Genomic DNA, 21,986 nt, shown 5'->3' with positions numbered 1-21,986 from the left:
GAGACTTTAAGTATAAAGAAAGTATAATCAAGATTTAAGAATACCTAAAAACTATTATTATTTTTAACGCAGTTCAAAACAGAATTTCAATACTTTTTTGCTGAATAAATGCTAATTTCAAGCCGTAAAATTTTATTGCCTGCTTAAGATATTTACAATTTGTAATATCTTGTTAAGCTCCACTTAAATACTTCATAAAAAATATGAAATAGTTAATAATCTTATTGCAGTATTTCAAACTTTCTGTGGCATTTGCTTTATTCAAAATTGGGTGTAAGCTCTCCATTTGAAGTCTCTAATACTCGTCGAAAGTGAATTTATTTGACACTTCATAGATGAAAGAAACATATTGTTTATTTACAGAAAATTAAAAAAAGATTAAGATCGAATCTGGTTTGGTATCTCCAATTAATGTTGCATTTACATGAATATTTCTGATCATAATCTCTTGAGGTGGACTTTCAATTTAAATAATCCCATAAATCTGTCACCTCGATAATTATTCGTTATGAAGGGAAACTATTTATCGGTTAGCTGCGCATACGTAAAATGTCTCTCCACGCTTTGGCTATGACAAACTCGAGGCTCGAGCTTAAGTCTAATTTCCCTCGTTCCCTTCGCTTCCCAATGAAAATGAAAATGAGCGCGGCACGCGCTCAGCTGCCGCACGACTGGAAAATTGCAGCGATCGCTTGGCTGCACTTGGAAATAGGGAAATAGGGAACGGTAGAAAGGGTGTGAGAGTTGTTGTTGTGAGGCACTGCGAGGCAGCCACGTGTTGCGCATGCGCTTTTGGCCCCGTGGACATGCAGTTGGACACGACGCCCTAAGTCTCACAGTCTTTGCAGTTTGCGTTTGTCAGGGTCGACTGCACCGCGTTGGCTTCGTGCTCGCCACTTTGCAATTGTTCCAAGAGTGCTGCTTCTGCTGCTGCTGTTGCAAGTGGCAGGCACGTTGCACGATGCAACGCTTCAGCGTGAGGAAGCGAACAGCAGCAGCAGCAACAGCAACGGCAACGGCAGCAGCAACACCTTCACTCTCTGCGGTTGTGGCGATAGTGCGATGATGTATGGCTTGTGCCTTCAACGTTGCAACACTGCAACACTGCAACGAGAGTGCAACGTTGCCACTGCCACTGCTACAGCTATTGTAGGCGTCAACTCACGTTTATGCTTTGTAGACATTATCGCGCCTGTTTATCTTTAAATTGCAAGTAAATTACTTTGGCTCGCGCAGCTTGATGTATTATGCTGCCTTGTTGAGTGGCCACTGAGTGATTTGATGAGCTGCCCCAGGAGAGGCGGCTAGAGGGGACCAGGACTCTAGAGAGAGAGAGAAAATAAGAAGGAAAGCGGTTGAGTGTGCTCGACAGTAAGATACCCGCTATCCATGTTCAATGAAAGATGCGGTATTAATACTAAGATCTACCAATTTAATATACCGCAAGAATACTAAAAATATACCTAAGGCTTTTTTTTTTGGTATGTTGGTGTAGTACTACATACAAACAACACAGTGCGGTAATAACTTTAAAACCCAAAAAAATGAATATTCCGCTAAAATACTAAAAATATACTAAATGATATTTTTGGTATATTGGTATAATACCAAATTGAATCAAAACAATGTGGTATTAACTATAAAATCTACCCAATTGATATTCCGCAAAAATACTAAAAATATACCAAAGATGTGTTGGTACATATAATACTACATGGAAGTAAAACAATGCAATTTTAACTTTAAAGTACACTGTTAATATATTACAAAAATAGTAAAAATATACCAAAGGATATATTTGGTATTTTAGTATAATTCTAAATGCAAACGAAATAATGTGACACTACCTTTAAAATCTACCAAATGAATATTCTGCAAAAATACTAAAAATATACCAAAGGTATGTTGGTATAGTACTACATGCAAGCAAAACAATGCAATTTTAACTTTAAAATAAACCATTAATATATCACAAAAGTAGTAAAAAATATACCAAAGGCTATATTTGGTATATTGATATAGTATACCATAGATTGCCATATACCAAATTGCCAGTCAAAGCAACTAAGCAACTAGATGTTTCTACCGACGGACAGACAGAAGGACATGGCTATATCGCCTCTGCTGTTGAAGCTGATCAAGACTATATATGCCTTATGGGGTCGGGATGCCTTGTTCTACCTGTTACTTACATTTCCTGGAGGCACAAAGTTATAATAACCTTCTACCCTAAGGGTAGCGGGTATTAAGAGAATGAGTTTATGGTAAAAAACAACCCGTTTTTATTCGAGCACTACAAACTAAACGTTGTCCGTAATAAATTAGCTATGAAAGCGTCGTCATGCAGTTGATTGTGTTAAAGTGTGTTTAAGTTTTGGATGGAATGCTTTTGGGGGGGAAATCTCTCTCAGTAATGAGTCTCAGTGATCCTCACCTTGCCATATTTGCCATGCAAATGGTGTTTGGCAAAGGACAGCAAGTTGGCATGGCTGTGCACATCAAGGTGGGCGGGCACGATGGTCTTGTGGACGACGGCGGCGTGCGAGTGATGGTGATGCACCAGGGGAGCGGCATGATGATGATGCACCAACGGAGCCGAGTGAGCATAGTGATGCAGATCGGCGTGGTGGGCATGATGATGTTCATCGATGTGCGCATCGTTGTGGATGATGTGGTGATCGACCACGGGGTTGCGGTAGTGCAGGAAGTGATGGGGTTCATCGTGCACCACCTTGTGCACATGATGCACTGGCGCCACCTCGTGAATGGGCTCGTGACTCACAATCTTGGCTGGGGCATGGACATGAGCATGGTGCACATCGTGATGGACATCGTGGTGATCCAGGTGAGCTGCGTAGCCATCATGATGGTAGACTGGATGGGGCACGGCGTCCACATGATGATCGGCACCATCGAGCACGATGGCCGAGCTGTGGCCGAGGTGAATGCCATCCGAGTGATGAATATCGCTGTCCACATAGTGTGGCAGATCCTCATGATGATGTTCGTGCTCCAGATGGGGCAGCAAACCAGCCTGAGCCACGCCCAACAAAGCCAAGGTGCAGATGAAGAACTAAGGAAGAGATCACTTGGTTGTAACCGATCTTTAGTTGAAGGGTTATCCTGTTGCTCACCTTCATTATGGAGATTTCACGCTTAGGTTGAGTTAATCCAAAAGTTAAGGTTGTCGGTGAGACACTTGTGTGTGCTGCTGCTGTTGTCGCTGTGAACTGTGCTTTAATCCAGCAATGCCCACGCATTTTATAGCCAGCTGACAATTGCAATTATTGGCCAACATCACGTGCTGCCCTGGAGCAGCCACTGGTCAATCCCCCAAAACCAAAATCAAAACCAAAAGCCAAAGCCCTATCGAAAATCGCAACAAGCAATGAAAGTGATGTGTGTGTTGTTGAGTCGTGCTCTGCATTCTCAATGAGTTTTATGTTGTCGTCACATTTGAAAGGTGCCACTGCTCATTATGTAAAAAGCTCAGAGTGCAGTCAATAAACCTTTTCCAGGTGGCTGACGGCCTAAACACTCGTCCGGTCATGTCATAATTTTATGGCCAATCGCATGACCAACAAGCAAATGAGTTGCGTTCGGCTCGATTATGGTCAATTGCTGGCAAGGCCATTTCTCCCTCCTCCTCCTCCTCCTCCTCCCACTTTATGCACTTCCCAAATTGCATTTTGCAACCAATTTGGCAATCTGTTTTACCCAGTGAAAGCGTTAGCCAGCTGACCAACATTCCTACTCCGATTCATACTATGCAGTATTAACAGTATCGTTGTTTTTTTTCTTATAATGGCCAACAAAATCGATTCACACGATTTGCATGGGGCATACAAAATTCATAGCGACTACGTGCGAAATTTGCCAAAAAAGATTGAAAACTACTATTTATATATACTCACACAAATGTGTTAACAACAATAATCACCCAAGCACACTTCGTGGTTGTGGGTGTTGTCAATCGAAAGTGCCAAATGACAGCTTCAGCTTCAGCTTTAGCTCAATTGCCAACTTTTTGTACTTGTTCATGTGCTGCCAAAAATAGCTACTAAAATAAGCACGATTCTTGAGGCGTCAAAATGTTGTTGATATAAGTGTTCTTAAATATTTATTTTATTTTCAAAGCAATGAAGAAGATACTATTTTTTTATTCATTCGAATCCTAAGTGATTCTTAAAAATTCATTTATTTTATATTGTTTATGAACTGAAGAAAGAAGAATTTTGTATTTGAGTTCATTTAATTTGTATTACATAAAATTGTTGCGGAAAGAGCGAGAGATATATATGATTATTGATTTTTTAATTAATATTGTTGTCAATTGGTTGTGTCAAATGACAGATTTAGCTTCAGCTCAATTGCCAACTTTGTATTTATGTTGCCAAAAATAGCTACTAAAATAAGCACGATTCTTGAGGCGTCAAAATGTTGTTGATATAGGTGTTCTTAAATATTTATTTTATTTTCAAAGCAATGAAGAAGATACCATTTTTTTATATTCATTCGTATTTTAAATGATTCTAAAAAATGCGCTTAATTTATATTGATTATGAATTTAAGAATGAAGAATTTTGTATCTTCAATTTATTTAATTTGTACTACAAAAATTGTTGCCGAAAGAGCGAGAGATATATATGATTATTGATTTTTTAATTAATATTGTTGTCAATTGGTTGTGTCAAATGACAGATTTAGCTTCAGCTCAATTGCCAACTTTGTATTTATGTTGCCAAAAATAGCTACTAAAATAAGCACGATTCTTGAGGCGTCAAAATGTTGTTGATATAAGTGTTCTTAAATATTTATTTTATTTTCGAAGCAATGAAGAAGATACTATTTTTTTATATTCATTCGAATTCTAAGTGATTCTTGAAAATGCATTTAATTTATATTGATTATTTTCAGTTCATTTAATTTGTATTTCATAAAATTGTTGCGGAGCGAGAGAAATGTATTATTATTGATTTTTTAATTAATATTGTTGTCAATTGGAAGTGTCATCTTTAGTTTCAGCTCAATTGCTAATTTTGTATTTATGCTGCCAAAAATAGCTACTAAAATAAGCACGATTATTGGGGCGTCAAAATGTGTTCTTAAATATTTATTTTATTTTCAAAGTAATGAAGCAGACACTTTTTTATATATTTATTCGAATTATTCTTATTCGATTCTTAAAAATGCATTTAATTTTTATGGATTAACATATGCTTTTTTTTCTTGAGTTCATATATGATATGATTATTGATTTCTTAATTAATATTGTTGTCAACTGGAAGTGTCAAATGACAAATTTAGCTTCAACTCAATTGCTAATTTTGTACTTGTATTTCTACTGCCAAAAATAGCTACTTTGGTGGTAGGTACAAGTGCTCTTAAATATTTATTTATTTATAATAATAAAATGGGTTTGTTATATGGTATATTCATTCTTTTTGAAGGTTAATCTTCGTAGTGCAATTGATTTCTATTGATTGTTACTCGAAAGACAAAGTAAGGCCACTTTTTAGACTTATTTTCCAATGCGATATTATTCCTAAAATATACCAAATAATATACTTATATAATATACAAAAGTACGAGTATTTCTTAAAAATCTTCTACAATTTTTATTCGATAGCAATCGAATTCTCAGGAATCTTAAGTACTATAGATATTAATGCCATTGCGCAGACTAAGCTTTATTAATAGTAAAGTTAGTAGTTATCATAAGATTTATATTAAATATTTGGTTTTAGAAAGAAAACTAAACTTAAGACTTAATCCATTGATCAAAGGAAACACATAATTAATGGGATAATTAAAATAGAGAACTTCTAACTGAAATTAACACCACAAACAACTCTTACAAACTTAATGCTAATGCGGCAAACAAGTTGTATGATAAATCGTAATAAAAAGCAACAGAAAAACAATTTGAATTTATCAAATCGAGAAAAAAGCTAATAAATAAATGTAAATTGACCAACATTGTGGCGTGCAAGTGAAGCACGGGTATAAGTTTTATTTGATTGCCATTCATCAATGCAACTGCACTTCCTGTCCAGACGACGTGCGGTCAAACACGTTCCATAAATTATGAAAAAAAATTAAATAAAACTTTAGACTAAGTTGCCTGTAGTCACATCAGCTGTCTGTGGTTGTGGTTGGGGGTCTGGCAAGATAAGCCAAAGCTGCCAAAGTGGGTCAGTCACTATTGGCTATTGGCTAATTACATAATAATTTGGTCAATTTAATCACGGCGCTAATGAGCTGCGTTGTATGCAAGGCGGTTAGTCTAACGACGATGAAGCGGGGAGGGAAACTATCGCAACTATCGCTTTGGGCGGTGGCGTCAACACCCCGCTGAACAGCGAACAACGAAAAAAATACAAAAAGGCGGAACGGAGCGGACGTGCACGACATGTGCAATGGGCCCCAAAAAAAATGTGTAACTTTAAAAGGCGGCGAACGACTTAAAATGCCCGCCAGGTGCCCACGTTAGTTTGACACGTTGTTTGACTGTTGTTGTTGTGGGTTACTTTGCTTGTCGGCCTGGCCAAAAGAGTTTTTTCGAGTGCGAATTTGTTTTGGCTTCGATAGAAGCGCAAACGCAATTTGTACGCCTGACAAATGTTTGAACATTTCCAATGAGTTTTGCGTACGAATTTGACAATTCTTTTTCAGTGTTGCGTTGCCTTTGGAATTGCCACCAGTTGTCGGACTGTCTGTCTGTCTGTCGAGCTGTTTGCTGCGTGTCTTACACCTGCCCCAACAGCCAATTAGCCACAACAGTATCTCGTGGCATGCCACCGAGTGGGGCGGCCACTTCAGCAGCAGCAGCAGCAGCATTTGTAATTAGACGACTGCCAGCGACGTCGACTTATTTCAATATGCAAATTGTTATTAGACGAGAACAGCAAAAGATTTGTGCATACGCTAGAGCCAGCTGCAGCAGAGGGAGACAGCTACAGTGACAGAAGCAGCCACAAAAAAAAAAAGAAAACAGAATAGAAACTGAAAGCAACAACCACAAAAAAAGAAGAGAAAAACAAAAATCTATAATTTATTTGCACAAAAATGACGTTGGCGCATCTATTTAATTGAGTGCATCGTTAGCGGGGCAGCAGCAGCTGCGGGGGGCTGGTGGCGGGGGTGGGCGCTGTACTCGTATTAGCGACGCTGCCAACAACTAATTTAATGCCAGCGGCATCAGCAACCAACAGCATCAGCAGCAACAGCAACAGCAACAGCAACAGCAGCAAACAGCAGCGACGGCAACATGTCAACAGCAACAGCAACAGCAACGCCTGCCGCCAGCAAGGATGATCCCCCATTTGAGGGGGTGACATGGGGCAGAAGGGGGAGACGACATGAGAGAGGAATGGGCAGTGGCCACTGTGTGCATATTTTATGCCTTGCGGCACAACACAACACACTTGTGATGCGGTGGCCATTGTGGGCAGCCATAAAACAGAGCACACAGCTCGGCTGCAAATAATTGTGCATCACATTTTGTTCGCCAACCACAAATCAACGGTATGAGAAATTTGATGGTAATTAATATTGTAAATGGTATAACTATGTAGGCTTTTGAATAAATGGGTGTGTTAGACTTAATGGATCACGGCACTAGCTTTATATGCAAATTGCAGCACTTGCTACAGCATCAGTAGCAAACAATTACAGCGAAATGCCATGGAAAAGTGCAAAAAATGATTTATTTTTAGAATATGAATTATTAAGTGCGGCACATAAGTATGAAATATATTTTAGAGTGGTATGACAATTTTTTTATTTTTTGAATACATTTTATAGCAGAAGAGCTAAAACTTATGTAAAACAAAAGTGATCCCATTTTCAACTTGGGAATATTAAAACCATATTATAATAGAGTTACAACTTATTAATGTAAAAGCATGTTCTGAATACCGGAGTATTGGAAAAAATAGCTTGTATTTTAAAATTTTTTATTGAAAGAAGAATATATTTTTCCTGAATTTTAATGAAAATATATATCTTATGGTCTTTTAAATGTCTTATAGTCTCTGAGGTCTAGGTGTTCATATGGACAGACGGATGAACAGGCGGACAGACAGACGGACAGACAGACGGACATGGCTATATCTTAGTTGTTGACGCTGATCAAGAATATATATACTTTATAGGGTCTACATTTCCACTATTGCAAAGTTTTGCAACATTGTTCAATTGATCGAAAATTACCTCTTTTCATATGTACATTTGTTTATTTCTGGGAATAAAACATATTTCTTTGTGGAAATTATATATTATTTCATATATAACCAACATGTATTTAGTGTAATCTAGAATTACATAAAGCTGATCTTTGAATTGCTCCCCTGTTTTTTCTCATCCTGAGATTACAATCCCAATTGCCTGTTTATAACTATAATTGAAGTTTTTTTTTTATTTTGCTGGCGACTAGGACTTCCACTCTTACTCTCGATGCTACTTATATTGACCCATTCCGATTCGATTACAATATTAATTTCACAATCATCATTATGCACTCAACGCATCCGCTAACCAAAGGGCCAACCAATGGCGTTTTTATTCCTCTGGTAGCTGCCTTGATTACACGTTCATGGCCGAAAGCCCCTTTGGCTAACTGGGGGGAGCTGAGCTTATCAACGGTAGCTCGTAGTTGGTAGCTGGTAGTTGGCTTCGATATGCAGGTGTTTTTGGTCAATGCTCCAATTTGCTGTTCATATTGTTTTCGATTTCTCAGCACACGATTTTTAATCATTATCAAGTCCATCGGGGTTGCAGTTGGAGTTGGAGTTGGAGTCAGAGTCGGGATTGCATGAAAAGAGAATCACATGTGGCTAGCTGAGTTGGCTCTTCCCCCAACAAACAAATTGCTTGGCGAGGTTGCAAAAAGCTTGCAACTGGCAGTATTATTGCATTTTCGCCAGGTAATGAAGTTCAGCAAAAAGTTAATCGGAAAAGCAAGGCCCCGCAACTAAATAGACAAATGATACGGAACGGAAGCTGCCAGAAGAGCAAGTTGCCAGTTGGCCAATTGTGCGGTGGGTTTAGCTTGCACATTAACGGCTATAAATTGTCTTAATGCACACACACACACACATCCACACACATATAATACATATGGGATAGAGAAAGAGATCGGGGCCAGGCAGACACCTTGAACGGCGGCAAAGATCAGACCCAGAGGCAGAGAATAAAACTGAGACTGAGACTGCAACTCGTCGTCGTCGTCGTAGTTGCCGTCGTCGTGTGATTTCAGTTGGAGTTGGAGTCCAGGTTCGGCATTCTGATCTTCATACATGATCATGCATTTGGCGAGGCGCGTGTTGTGTATCTGTATCTGTATGCAGCAGCCTCAGCTACAAGAGTATCTGCATCTGTAGCTGTGGGCCAGGCTGTTGCATAAGCTGCTGTTGCTGCTGCTGCTGCTGCTGCATGTCCAATCGCTGTAAGATTGTGAAAATTGTAACGCTCGATTGAGAGCTCAAAGTTGCAGTGGTTGTTGTTGTTGCTGTTGTTGCTGCCTGCTTTGGCTGCTGCTGCTGTTAATAATATTGCACAAAGGCAAGTTTGCGAAAGTTCGTCAGCAGAACAATGGCTTCGACTCAATTTGAAGTGCTGCTGTTGTGCTCTTGTTCTTTGTGGCCATTGTCAGTTGATTTCATCTGAAATAGAAAGCATGCAATTTTCATGCCACGCTATGGCGTCGATAGCGGCAGCAATTGATCTGCCGATCTGCGGATCGATTGAAGGAGTTATTACACACGAACAAAGTAACTGAACGATGGGATGCAAGACGATGCCAGAGCAGACGATGCAATAGCATGTGGCATCAAGAGTGGAGAGTGGACTCTGAATGAGTGATTCAAATGCCAGGCTATTGCTCTATTAGTGTTTAGTGTTTTGTGTTTGGGCCATGGCTGTGGCCATCCCCAATGATGTGGCATAATGATTTTGCGGAATTTCAAATGGACCGTAGGACAGGTGCTAATTTCATAGAACGGCCAATTGAAATGCCTCGCCAAGAGCTTCACAGGCCGCCGACAAACTCATCGACAAGTGCGTGGCTAAAACTAACTATGAATTACACTGGACAACAGGGGAACATAAATTTGATTAAAGTGAAGGAAAAGATACTGATATACATAAGTGGAGCATATTTAACTAGAATGTGCATGCAATTTTTAAATACATTTTAGAACATTGTTAAAATAGCACTTTTGTTGCTGCATAATTTGATTCAATCATTATAAGTTTAGAGCGACTTATAAATATTCATCTTGAAACTATATTTTAAAATGAATTCTTGCTTACATACTTATTAATAATGTTTACCTCAATTAAAAATACAGCACAAAAAATCAATAAATAGTGCAAACTAAATTGGTTTGTTTTGTATTTATTTTCTATGCCAATTCTGAATATTTTCTATATGAAGTGTATAGTTTAAATTGAAGCACACAAGATGAACAGAAGTTAAGCAAGTAAAGAAAATATCTGTTGCATTTTCACTTATTTTCAAAGACAATTTTTAATTATTTCTGACTGAATTCTGAAATTTTAAAATAGTGCAAAATAAAGTCTTGGATTATTTATTTTTTTAATGTCAATTATTAAGTGATTCCTTTTTTATGTGTACTAATCAAATGCTTAATCTTTTTGCTTATTTTGTTTGTACTTATTAATCTAATTGATTAATTATATAATTTAGATGTATGCTCTTGGAAGAATTGTGTTTTTTTCCCCATATTTATATTCTAATAATTTTCTTCTTATCAACCATTAGCCTTAAAATATTGTTGCATAGTGTTAACTAGTAGGCAATTGGCAAATCGAACAGCCAATTGGCCAATTGGACTGCAACTTCGGGTTCGGATAGCGGCTCGTTTCGGCATCCGCATTGACAAAGCGGCGTTTAATTGCCTCAATGAAAGTCAGCCTCTCGCGTTGCCAGCTGCCAGTTGTCCCTGTTTGAGTAAGTGAGTGTGTGTACGTATGTACTTCTTTGTGTGTGTTGAGCTGTGGGCAGTCAATCCTTATCGGCATTCCCACGCAACATCGGCAGACAGGTAGCCGAGTTGACAGGCAACATTGCCACCATGAAAACTCATAAAATGTGTGCCCTAAGCAAAAGGATTCTTAATGCATTGCTGATAAGGATGTGTGTGCGCCGGTGTGTGTGTGTGTGTGTGTTTGCCGACAGTCCCGTCGAAGCCCGATCCGACTGTCCATTTAATGTCGGCACATAAATTAGTCAGTTAGGTTCGAAGGCAGGTCGAATGAATGAAATCGATTGAAATTGATTGAGTTTAACTGTAAATGCATTTTTAAGCGTATGTTTTGCTGTGTTTTGTTCAAGATACAGCCGCAGTTGCAGCCGCGCTTATCAAAGCCAAAATATCTAAGTGGCTTTGTAGTTCGTTTGTATGGCAACAGAGGCAAAGACAGCTCAAGCGACAGAGCAACGACAGCGTCAGGGACAGGGACTGAGGTTGTGGTACTCTTTTATGGTATCCGACTGGGCAACGTCTACATGCATTTATGCATATCAATTCCGAGACTTGTAAATCTGTGCGTATGCCATTAATTTTTTCCTCCATCGGCTTTTTCTTCGACGTTTCAACAACAACAATAGCAACAACGGCAACAACATCTTGTAAAACTGTAATTTTAAATTAATAGCCGCGTATTACAAGCAGTTTATATGCGCAGGCGTAGGAGGCGGAGGCACCTCCCTCACTCTCCCCGCCCCTTCTCTCTCACTCGTTCTCTGTTGGAGTCTTTGGCTTTATCTCGGCTAAGCGGGGCCCCATGAAGGTGTTGAAATCAACAGCTAGTCCAAACTCTATAAGAATTTATAGCGGAATTATGTGACAGCTGCTGCCGCACGGTCTTAGTCTCGACGTTGGAATTGGAATTGGAATTGGTATTGTTGTTATTATTGTTGTTGTTGCTGTTGTGGTTGTTGTCGGGCTAGCGGGCGTTCAATAATAACAATAACAATGCGATAGTCAAGTCCGTCTCCATTTGAAGTCTCAGTTTCAGTTAGACGTCTCAGATTTCGTGCGTTTCTTACGGCATTTCATTTCAACGCATTTCATTTCATTTCATTTCATTTGATGCGATTCGATTCGATTTGATTTCTTTTCTTTACATTGCCTTTGGGGGCCAGGCATGAGAAGCTGCTGCTCTTTAATTTTCACCTGCCTGCTGAAGGCTTTAACTAATTTATGCAAATGTATATTTAATCGTCGTTGACAGTTAAGGCGGGCGCTGAAGAACACAAAAGAGGCAACAGCAATGACCAGAGCACCAGCACCAGCAGCAGCAGCAACAGCGACATCATCGACAACAGCAACATCATCGGCAACAGCAGTAACACATCAGCAACATTGTTGTTGTTGCTGTTGTTGTTGCTGTAGATCGTGAGCTCTTTTGTGCGATGATAGATGTTTATGAGGCGGCAACACCCACCGTAGATGGGACTCGAAGATGGCGCTGAGCTGATGTTGTTGGTGCAAATTTGTTGACGGCGCATGTTGTGCATTTAAAGAAGTTCTCCATCTCGCTGCCCAACTTCTTCTCTGGAACTCAACCCAGCACCCAGTTAAAGCAATTAAACAAAGCAGTATAGACATTGCCTCCCTTTGCTCTAAACAAGTTATTAAGGGTATAAAAATATGAATAAAAAGAAGCAAAAAAAGATTGACTGACTTTAAGATACCTGAACAAATTTCAAAGAGTGCTAAAATGTTATCAGAAAGTAACATAACAGAAATGTTGTATCAGAAAAGTTAACATTGAATGTTAAAAGAAGCATAGAAAGCATTCAAGAAAACGATCTTAAAGAAAAAGTAAAACTTCAAGACTAGAGAAAATAGCATTGAAGTCATATATAAAATATATGAGATACCTGAGCTAATTTTAAAGGCAAAATGTTATCGGCAAGTAATACGAGTATAACAGAAAGGTTAACATTGTATTCAAATGTTAAAACAAGTATGTTAAATTTTGAGAAATTATTAAAGCCAGAAAAATTAAAGTAAAAGTAAAATTCTAAATCTTAAATAAATAATATTGTTACATAACATAACCATTGGAACATTTAACATTAACTACAAGATTTCTAACATTGTATAATGCAATTTAACATAAAGGATAATTTGACATAGTCGTCGAAAGTTAAAGATTCGAAAACTAAAAGTTAATAATTGGTGTTATTATATTGACCAAAGTCAATATTGGAATTGCTTTTAAAAAGTTAAAAAATTAACTTTAACTATATTATTTATAATATTTCTGAATTCTATTTTATATGAACGAAATTGTAGTCAAATGTAATAATAAACAAAATAAGAAAATATTGATTGTAAGTATGCATGAAAGCAAGCAAATTTCAAATAAAAGTGAAATTCTAAAACTTTCAAATTTAATGTTGGAGTTGTATATTAAATATACTAAAATAAACATTGCACTACAATTTTCAATCTAGAAAACTTAACCGAAACTATAAAAATTCTAACATTTCGTAACGTTATTTAACATACATTAATTTTTAGCATTTTCTCCATCGCTCATTAATTTAATGAAGTTGTAAATTCCTGCTGCAATTGTGGCCAAATTAGAACTTAATAATGCGCATAAATCTCTGTGGCTTGAATGAATTGGTTGCAGGTTGGTCGAGTGCCTCCCTTAAGGCGGCAGTTTTGAATTGATTAGAAACAAAATATGCCCCAACACATGGGCATTAAAACTGAAATTACTACCTGAATTCCGCAAGCGCATAAAACAAAGCCAAACGCGACAAGACACAAGATGTGGCCAAGGTAGTGAGCATAGTTGAGCTTAGCTAGCCATGATGTTGTTGTGGTCTGTTGGTTGAATGCTTATAAAGCAAATCATAGACAAAAGGCAACTAGCTTAACGGGCGCCATAAAAGAGATGCTCAGATGTGCTCTCGGTGCCGCTTGAATGGCCGCAAGTGTCGTGGACAGGATGCAGCACGCGCTGACCAAAAGCCTGCAACAACAGGGGAGACTCTTCGATTTCTCAAAGAGAGCGAGAGAGAGAGGATGGGGGGAATGAAGCTCAGTCCTCGCCACTCGCTAAATATCAATAACATTTTTATTTATTTTGTTTGCGGGCATTTTGGCATTTTTGAGTGCATTTATTTTAACGTCCTAAAACGAACGTTTTGTAAAACGTTTTGTCTGTGCCCCTTCTGCTTGTGTTGCATGCCCCGTGTTGCCAGTTGCCAGTTGCCTGTTGCTGATGTTCCCCTTGCTTACGTTACGTTCGAGTGCACGCCGAGATTTGCCACAGTAGCCATTGGCCCATTGGCATGGCGCGTGCAACTGCAGCTGCTGCTGCTGCTGTGGCTGCTGTTGCACTTGTCTGCAACCACACCACAACAACAGCAGAGCAGAGCAGAGCGGAGCACAGCATCGCTGCGATGCCGATCGCTGCTCTCCTGGCAACAATAAATAATAAACCTTTTGTGGATTTTGGTCTTGATGGCGGTGGCGTTGGACCGGCTACCGATCGGCCCAAGATCAAAGTCCCAATTGCCGCCATTGTTTGTAGGCTCAGCAGCAACAACAACAGCAACAACAACAAAAATACCGAAACTGCAAATCGAGTGAGCAAATAAATATGTCTGCAAAGGAGTTGGAGTCGAGGTACACACAATCAAAAAAAAAAAATAAATAAAAAATAAAACAACACTTGGAAAGTTGGCCGCATGATTGTTAGACAAGTGCTAAATGCGGGGCATTTATATTAACTTTTAATTAAAAAGGGAAAATCGAGCGGAAGCTGACCTACAACAGCCGCAACAACGTAGACAACAAACTGCGACAACAAGTAGGCATAAAAGTGAGACGGACAAGAAAAACCGGTGGCAATAATTTTAATGCCGCTAAAAAGCAAAGTACGGACATTCAGAGAGTGAGACGGATGGATGAACAAACGGCGGCGGCATCGTAAAATTCTTAAAACATATTTTATGAGCAGCAACAAGAAAATACGAAAAACGCAGCACGTTGACAAATTTGAGGCCCAAAAGAGGTCGGCGTTGCTTGTTGCTTGTTGGTTGCTGCTTAGTTGGTTGCTTGCTTGCTTCGATGGTTAGTCGGGTCGCTTTGGTAGGCGCCCAAAAGGAAAAGCAGCCTCATAAACGATGGCGATTTAATTTAACGATTGTCATACTCATACTTAAAGCGAAAGGGTAAAAATTCGAAGCAAACATGAAAAGGCAGTTGCCAGTTGGTTTTTGGTCGAGATTCGGCCGAGTTAACTGGAACTGTGTATGACTGTGTGTGAGTGTGTGTGTGTCGATGTGTGTCAGACAAGACCCAGTGGAAGCCACCCACATAAAACAACAAACGCTGCGCCATTGTCTCAGGCGCTGAAATTCACTTGAAAAAATCCCATAAAACCCCGAAATAAAAATGAGCAACAGAAATCAGAACTTTCAGCTGAGTAATCGACTGTGCAATGCTCTGTCGGCGTTTTACTCAAAGAAGCTGGCAATAATGGATGATCATAAATATGACAACTGATAAAAGACAAGTTAAGTTTTGTGAAATAAATATATAATTTCATTTTGTAAATTTTAATTATAGATATGTATAATATTTATAATATAAATATATAATTTAATTTTGTAAATTTTAATTATAGATATGTATAATATTTATAATATATGTATATGAATATGCGTAAATTGGAAATATTTGTGTTTATTTAATTCAAATGGTACATTTTAGATTGTTTATGGATGAATATTAGATCGACACAAATTTTTGAACAGATACCTCAAAAGAAAATCGAATGTATATTCGGTTCTAGAGTCCGTTTAATACAAGAATGTTTGACTGAGTAGAAATCCTCAGAATAGTAAAGTGAAAAGTAAAGATGAGTAAAAGTTAATTAGTTAGATAACAGACTATATTGATCTCCTCTGATCATTTCATTTATTCTCGACAAGATCGTGATATTTATGAAAGTGATACTTGGAAACAATTCCAATTGTAAGCTCGAATATATCTGGTAATTATTTACAAATTTTAATATAGTATAAAATGTCTGCAAAATACTTGTAATCCTAACTTTCATGTTATGATTGTAACAAGCACCTTCAGCTGCCCCATCTACCCTCGAGTGTAGTGTATGAGGAAAAAAAGCTACATTGAAATACATAAAATCGTATTGAAAAGCCCTAAAACGAAAGCAGTCGACGATTTCAACTGTTTTGGATCTCTGCACCCAAAAGTCAGCAGTAGCAGGAAGAAGCGGAGGCATCGGTGGCAGAGAGGAAGAGGGAGGGAGGAAGAAGAGGCACAGATCAACAACGTTGATCACGCGCATGCGACGACATTCAATGTGATTTCGTTTGAAGCGCCGCGCGCATGCGCGGGAGCAAAACAATCGCTTGACAGAGTCGCCGTCGTCGTCGTCGGCGTCGTTTTGGTCGTCGGACATTGACAGTGGCGTCGCTGCTCAAATTGGATCGTCAAGCGATGGCTGGGCAGAGATCCCTTTGGCAGCCACGCCACTGTCAAATGGTTAATATTGCCTAGAGTTAGTTGTTGCTGTTGTTCTCCTCTCTCTACTAGATGCGCGCCTGCTAATGTTAGCTGGCCGCTCAAAAAGTCAAAAGTGAGCCAGTGCAATCTGATAATAATCTGACAAACTGTCGCTGGCGTTTGACGGCGCACAAAAGCCAAAGCCAAAGCCAATGCACAAAGGCGGCAGCGAGAGCAGGAAGAAATCAAATTTAAGGTAAGCGGGATAGCTCATAGCGAAAGGAGGGAGGGAAGGTGAGACTGGGTTTAGAGAGCGGTAGCGATTGCCTTTTTCCTAATGATGACAATTTGAGTTGCAAGCTGAAGCCGCTAGCTGGCTGCAACAGCAACAGCAACAGCATGAGAGGCAACGGCAACTGTATTGAATTTTGAATGATTAGTTTGATTCGCAAGCGATCGGCAGATTGAGCCTGACTTTTAAATGTCGCAGTGTCGTTGAAGTTGGCGACGTCTCGGCTGCTTATTAGCCGCGCTAAATTGCACTAGGGACCCAATTTTGCACAAAGCCACGACAACGTCAGACTCTGACTCCAACTCCGACTCCATCTCCGAGACTGACTCCAACTTCGACTTCGACTTCGACTTCGAGTTGAAGTCAAAATGTAACGTGTGTCAGTTTTAAGGCAAGCGTCAACTCTAATGAACTCTTGTGTGAATTTAGCTGAAGTCAATAAGCCAAGCGCTGTATATCAATTAAACTGGCAGACATTTGTTGTGCAGCGGCTACTACCTGATCGTGTGGATCGTGGCTACCACAAAGCCGAGTAGTGTGCATGGCTTTTTGTGACGCCCACTTGCGGGGCAACATGATGATCAATGATCTCAGCCTCTCTGACTCTCTGGTCACATTGAGGCACGTAGAAACATGCGAGCTGCTTGTCCATGTCAAGTGCAACAATTACCACAATTGAACGATCGTGTGTCCGGCCAACAGCACAGCACAACAGGCAGTAGCGAACTCATATTATATAGTAGTAGAATATAACCTAGGCCAGCTGATCAATCCCATTGCAAATTGAATAAGAACATTATCACTGCACTACAAGCCACAAGGCTACACGACAATAATAATCAAGATCAATTGCAATTACAAGCACAATGAATGCATTGCCTTCAACTTGACTCAATGACTATGACTCTGACTACAACTTACAATCGCAGTCGCAGTTGGACTTGGACTATGACTGACTATCGATCTGGCAGGTAGACATAGTTGTTGTTGTTGTATTTGTGCTGCCCACCTTGTTGGCATTGCTGTTGCAGGAAGTGCGCAGGAACAGACGACCAGACATTGACCAGACACATGGACAGCCTTTTGATATGATTTGCTGCAAACATTTTGCTGCCTGCAACAAGGTTGGTTGCAGCTTTGTCTGTCTCGTTTCAGTGGCTGCTGCTTCGACTGCGGCTGCGGCTGCTGCATGACGCGACTAATGCGCTAAATTCACACAATTCATCATCATGCTACACTCTGGACACTAACAAGCCCAAATCATTTTTACAGCTAGCAAACACAGACGCACAGTGGAAAGTTTGCTTACAAAATTGTCAACTTTTGCTTAGAAAATAAATTATAAAAATAATTCTTAGATATCTAATTTCAGTAAATTCGAAGTATATTTGATTTATTATTTGATTTATTGAAATATATTTATTCAGAGTATCTTATATTGGTATTTTAATGACTACTTTAACATTGAAATTAAGTTGAAAGTAAGTAACTCGCAAGCTTAAATTTCAATTATTAAAGAAGTGATAAAGATAAATATATATCAAATTTACATTTGGTGTGATCTTTTACGAAAGTGTGTCATATAAGAGTTTATTCGTCTTCGAATTTCATCTATATTTAATCTAATTTTACAAGCCCTAACAAGCCCAAATCATTTTTACAGCTAGCAAACACAGACGCACAGTGGAAAGTTTGCTTACAAAATTGTCAACTTTTGCTTAGAAAATAAATTATAAAAATAATTCTTAGATATCTAATTTCAGTAAATTCGAAGTATATTTGATTTATTATTTGATTTATTGAAATATATTTATTCAGAGTATCTTATATTGGTATTTTAATGACTACTTTAACATTGAAATTAAGTTGAAAGTAAGTAACTCGCAAGCTTAAATTTCAATTATTAAAGAAGTGATAAAGATAAATATATATCAAATTTACATTTGGTGTGATCTTTTACGAAAGTGTGTCATATAAGAGTTTATTCGTCTTCGAATTTCATCTATATTTAATCTAATTTTAAAGGCATAGTTTTCATTATACTTTACTTTACCTTTTATATTAATCTAAATTACTTTTTGTCACATTGATCAAACTTCTTCCCACTGTAAGTGATCACTCAGTGATGTATCTACTTAAGTCTGTAAGCGCTATAATTGCTTAACGAGCGTTCAAAATGCTGCGACTGCAAGCCAGCAAACCAGCAGCAACTGCAACTGAAACTGAGGCGCCTTAATATGGCAAATGTGCAAGGTGATTGACAAGCAATCAGAATTGGTATCTGGTAATCTATATGCAACTTGAATGCAGCCAAACAAAAGTATCTTTGAAGTACATAGTAGAGAGCGCAAAACTTGTTGCTGAGAACGCAGTTCTCAACTCGGATACGATTATTTTATTTTATTCCTCTTTTTATATGAAAATTTGTAGCATTTTGTGATTTCCGCGGAATAGATACATCTACGAGAAGCGCGTCTATAAAGAGTTACGCCCGCCCGCCACAAAGAGTCGAAGTTGTCGACGCCGCCGCCGCCGTCGCTGCTGCTGCCGCTCTTGATGTGATTTCGTAGAAGTGACCGCTGATGGACTATTGCGTATTGCTATTGCGCGGTAGGTACAACACCAGCCAGCCAGTCAGCCAACAAAACACCATTGGCCAACACGCTACGGTGGCGAGCCAAACGACCTCCAGTAAGCCAAGACCAACACTTGGAGTTGGAGTCGGAGAGGGAGATGGAAGCGGTGAGCGGAGAGCAAGCCCGTCATCATTTCATTGTTGCCATAAACTTGCATTTATGATGACTTACGGGTCAGTTTTCCTTTTGTTTTTCAGTCGTCGTCAAACCAAAGCACTTAATGTCGCACATGAGTTACAAATGCGATGGCGATGGCTCCTCCACACACTTGAGGCGACTCTCGCTCGATGCTGTTGCTGTTGTTGGTGGCGGTGGAGGAGTAGTTTGTGTGGCTGTTGCTCGAGCCTACGCCTGGATTGAACCTGGTTGTCTGTGCTGTGCTCTGTGGAGTGTGAGGCTCTCTTGGCTTTTCGGTAGTTGTGGCCAGGCCAGCGAAATCGTTGTTGTCAGTTGTTGTTGTTGCTGTTTCGTTGTTTGTTCTTTTATGTTAACCTTTGGTTTTTACCTGATTTCGACGTCGTCGACGACGCGACGGCACACAAAGTTACCAAACGCATTCGCCCTCAATGTCACAACAACAACAACAACAGCAACAGCAACAACTGCGGCAGCAACAGCAACATACATTTCATGTTGTTGTTGTAACATTCGTAGAAATCACAAGTGCCAAGCGCGCTTCATTGTGGGAACTGTTTTTGAAGTTGGCTCGCTGTCGGTCCAAGTGTCTGCGCCCCTCAAACCCTCCCTCAACAACACAAACGATCGAGTCAACTCCCTCTCTTTCTCTCTCCCTCTCTCTCTCTCTCTGTGTTCGCGTCTCTTTCTGACCTGTTTTATACTCTTTTGGGCCACTTCACGTATTGACTCTAATATCCTTTTGAAATTGATTTGATTAACCTTTTGATGATCGATGATAATGAATATTTATTAACTGTTCGCCGGGCGCCACAATTTCCCACACTCGCTTGTCCAAACATGTCATAAAACGCAAGCTACAAATACACTATAAACATTAATTTTGAAATACTAATATAACGATAGATAGATGGATACAAAGATAAAATGTAGCATTTTTTAAGTAGCTTTTTTGTGTATTTGTTATTTTTTTTAAAACAGTTTCCTGCGGTAACAGTTACCATTTGATAACTGCTATTAAAAACGAGAAGACTTAAGAGATTTTTTATTATAAATAAACTGTAGCTAATTGGGTGTTGGTTGTCTTTTTTGGGTTGGAGATCGGGAGCGGGAGCGAGAGCGAGAGAATTAGGAATACGAATACTGTTAATTAAGCGTCTTAGTTTCAGCTTTTATGGCTCAATTTGGTAGTACGAAACCCGCTAGCAGCAGCCGCAGCAGCAGCAGCAGCAGCAACAACAACAGAAATATACCAAAAATGACAATTTATGAAAACGAAGAAAAAAAAAATAACGCGTAATAAAAAATCAACTCATAGCCGAACCCAAAATCCGTATGACGAGTATTTCTTTTTTTTTTGTGGTGGGGTTGGGCTCGATTTTGAGGGCTGCCCATTTGCATAGATTCGTTAATTAAACGATCATAGCCCTGATTTTAATCAGAGATAATTAAGTTGCATATGCCAAAGGAGCACTGCTTACCATGTGATAAAATGTTATTAATGAGATTTTACGAACCGCATCTAAATACAGAAAATACCGAAAAAGGCAGCTGCTGCTTCTGCTTCTGCTTCTGCAAAAAAAAATAAACATACAAAATCAAGAGACGCGACAACAAGTTGAAAACCGGGGCCAAAACATATGTTGAAGCCATTTTGATAGATTCGCAGCAGCATCATCAGCAGCGCAACGGAAACATCAAAGACTGGCAACGGTTGTTAACTATCGAATATGGTAATCTTGAGATAACGATAACACGCACAAATGTTGTCGATCAATCGCTGATCAAGTTGTCAGCTGCAGACGCAGACGCAGACGCAAAGCAAGTGTTGGATTTGAAACCGTTCAAATAGTTGATATCTATAAAGGGATTGTTACTAAATAAATCAGAAAATTATGCTAATGATTATAAGTGATAGTTTGAATAGTGATAGAGCAAATTTCAGATAACGATAGCATGGCAAATGTGCTCTATCAATCGTTGATGAAGATGTAGTTGATATTTCCAAAATAAATATGTTACAAGTTAATCATTTTATGCGTTAGTTTGTGTAGTAAAAAATAAAGCATATCTTGGCAATTGAATTTGATTTTCAAGGGAAGGTTACTGTATTAGTAAGTCAAATGTGCTCCATCTATCTCTGATAAAGTAGTAGTTGATATTTTCATGGGAATATATTATAAGTTAATGATTTTATATTTCTATAGTAAGCAAGTAAAAAAGCTACAGTCGGGTGTGATCGACTGTGAGATACTAGCTTTCTATTTTGAAAAAAGTAATATAGTGCGGTATTATTTTTAAAATATTATTCATTCGATACCTAGTATACCTATGCCATTATCTATATTTGATATATTCAATATAAAGTGCATAATATACCAGATTGTCTGTGAAATT

The 21,986-nt window shown here is 38.9% G+C and overlaps 1 protein-coding gene across 1 annotated transcript; it reads right to left on the bottom strand.

The window, feature by feature from the left end:
• Window positions 1-2,271: 2,271 nt before the first annotated feature.
• Window positions 2,272-3,220, bottom strand: LOC133844848 (histidine-rich glycoprotein). The gene is made up of 2 exons (XM_062279113.1): window positions 3,135-3,220; window positions 2,272-3,073 (listed from the first exon to the last, which is right to left on the bottom strand). Exons 1-2 carry the CDS (start codon window positions 3,138-3,140, stop codon window positions 2,408-2,410), a joined length of 672 nt encoding a protein of 223 aa, XP_062135097.1. The 5' UTR covers window positions 3,141-3,220; the 3' UTR covers window positions 2,272-2,407.
• Window positions 3,221-21,986: the final 18,766 nt, after the last annotated feature.

This window comes from Drosophila sulfurigaster, chromosome 3, assembly GCF_023558435.1.
Source record: "Drosophila sulfurigaster albostrigata strain 15112-1811.04 chromosome 3, ASM2355843v2, whole genome shotgun sequence".
NCBI classification, from domain to species: domain Eukaryota; kingdom Metazoa; phylum Arthropoda; class Insecta; order Diptera; family Drosophilidae; genus Drosophila; species Drosophila sulfurigaster.
Note: the sequence above shows the minus strand (reverse complement) of the source record. Positions and strands in the feature narration are given on the sequence as shown.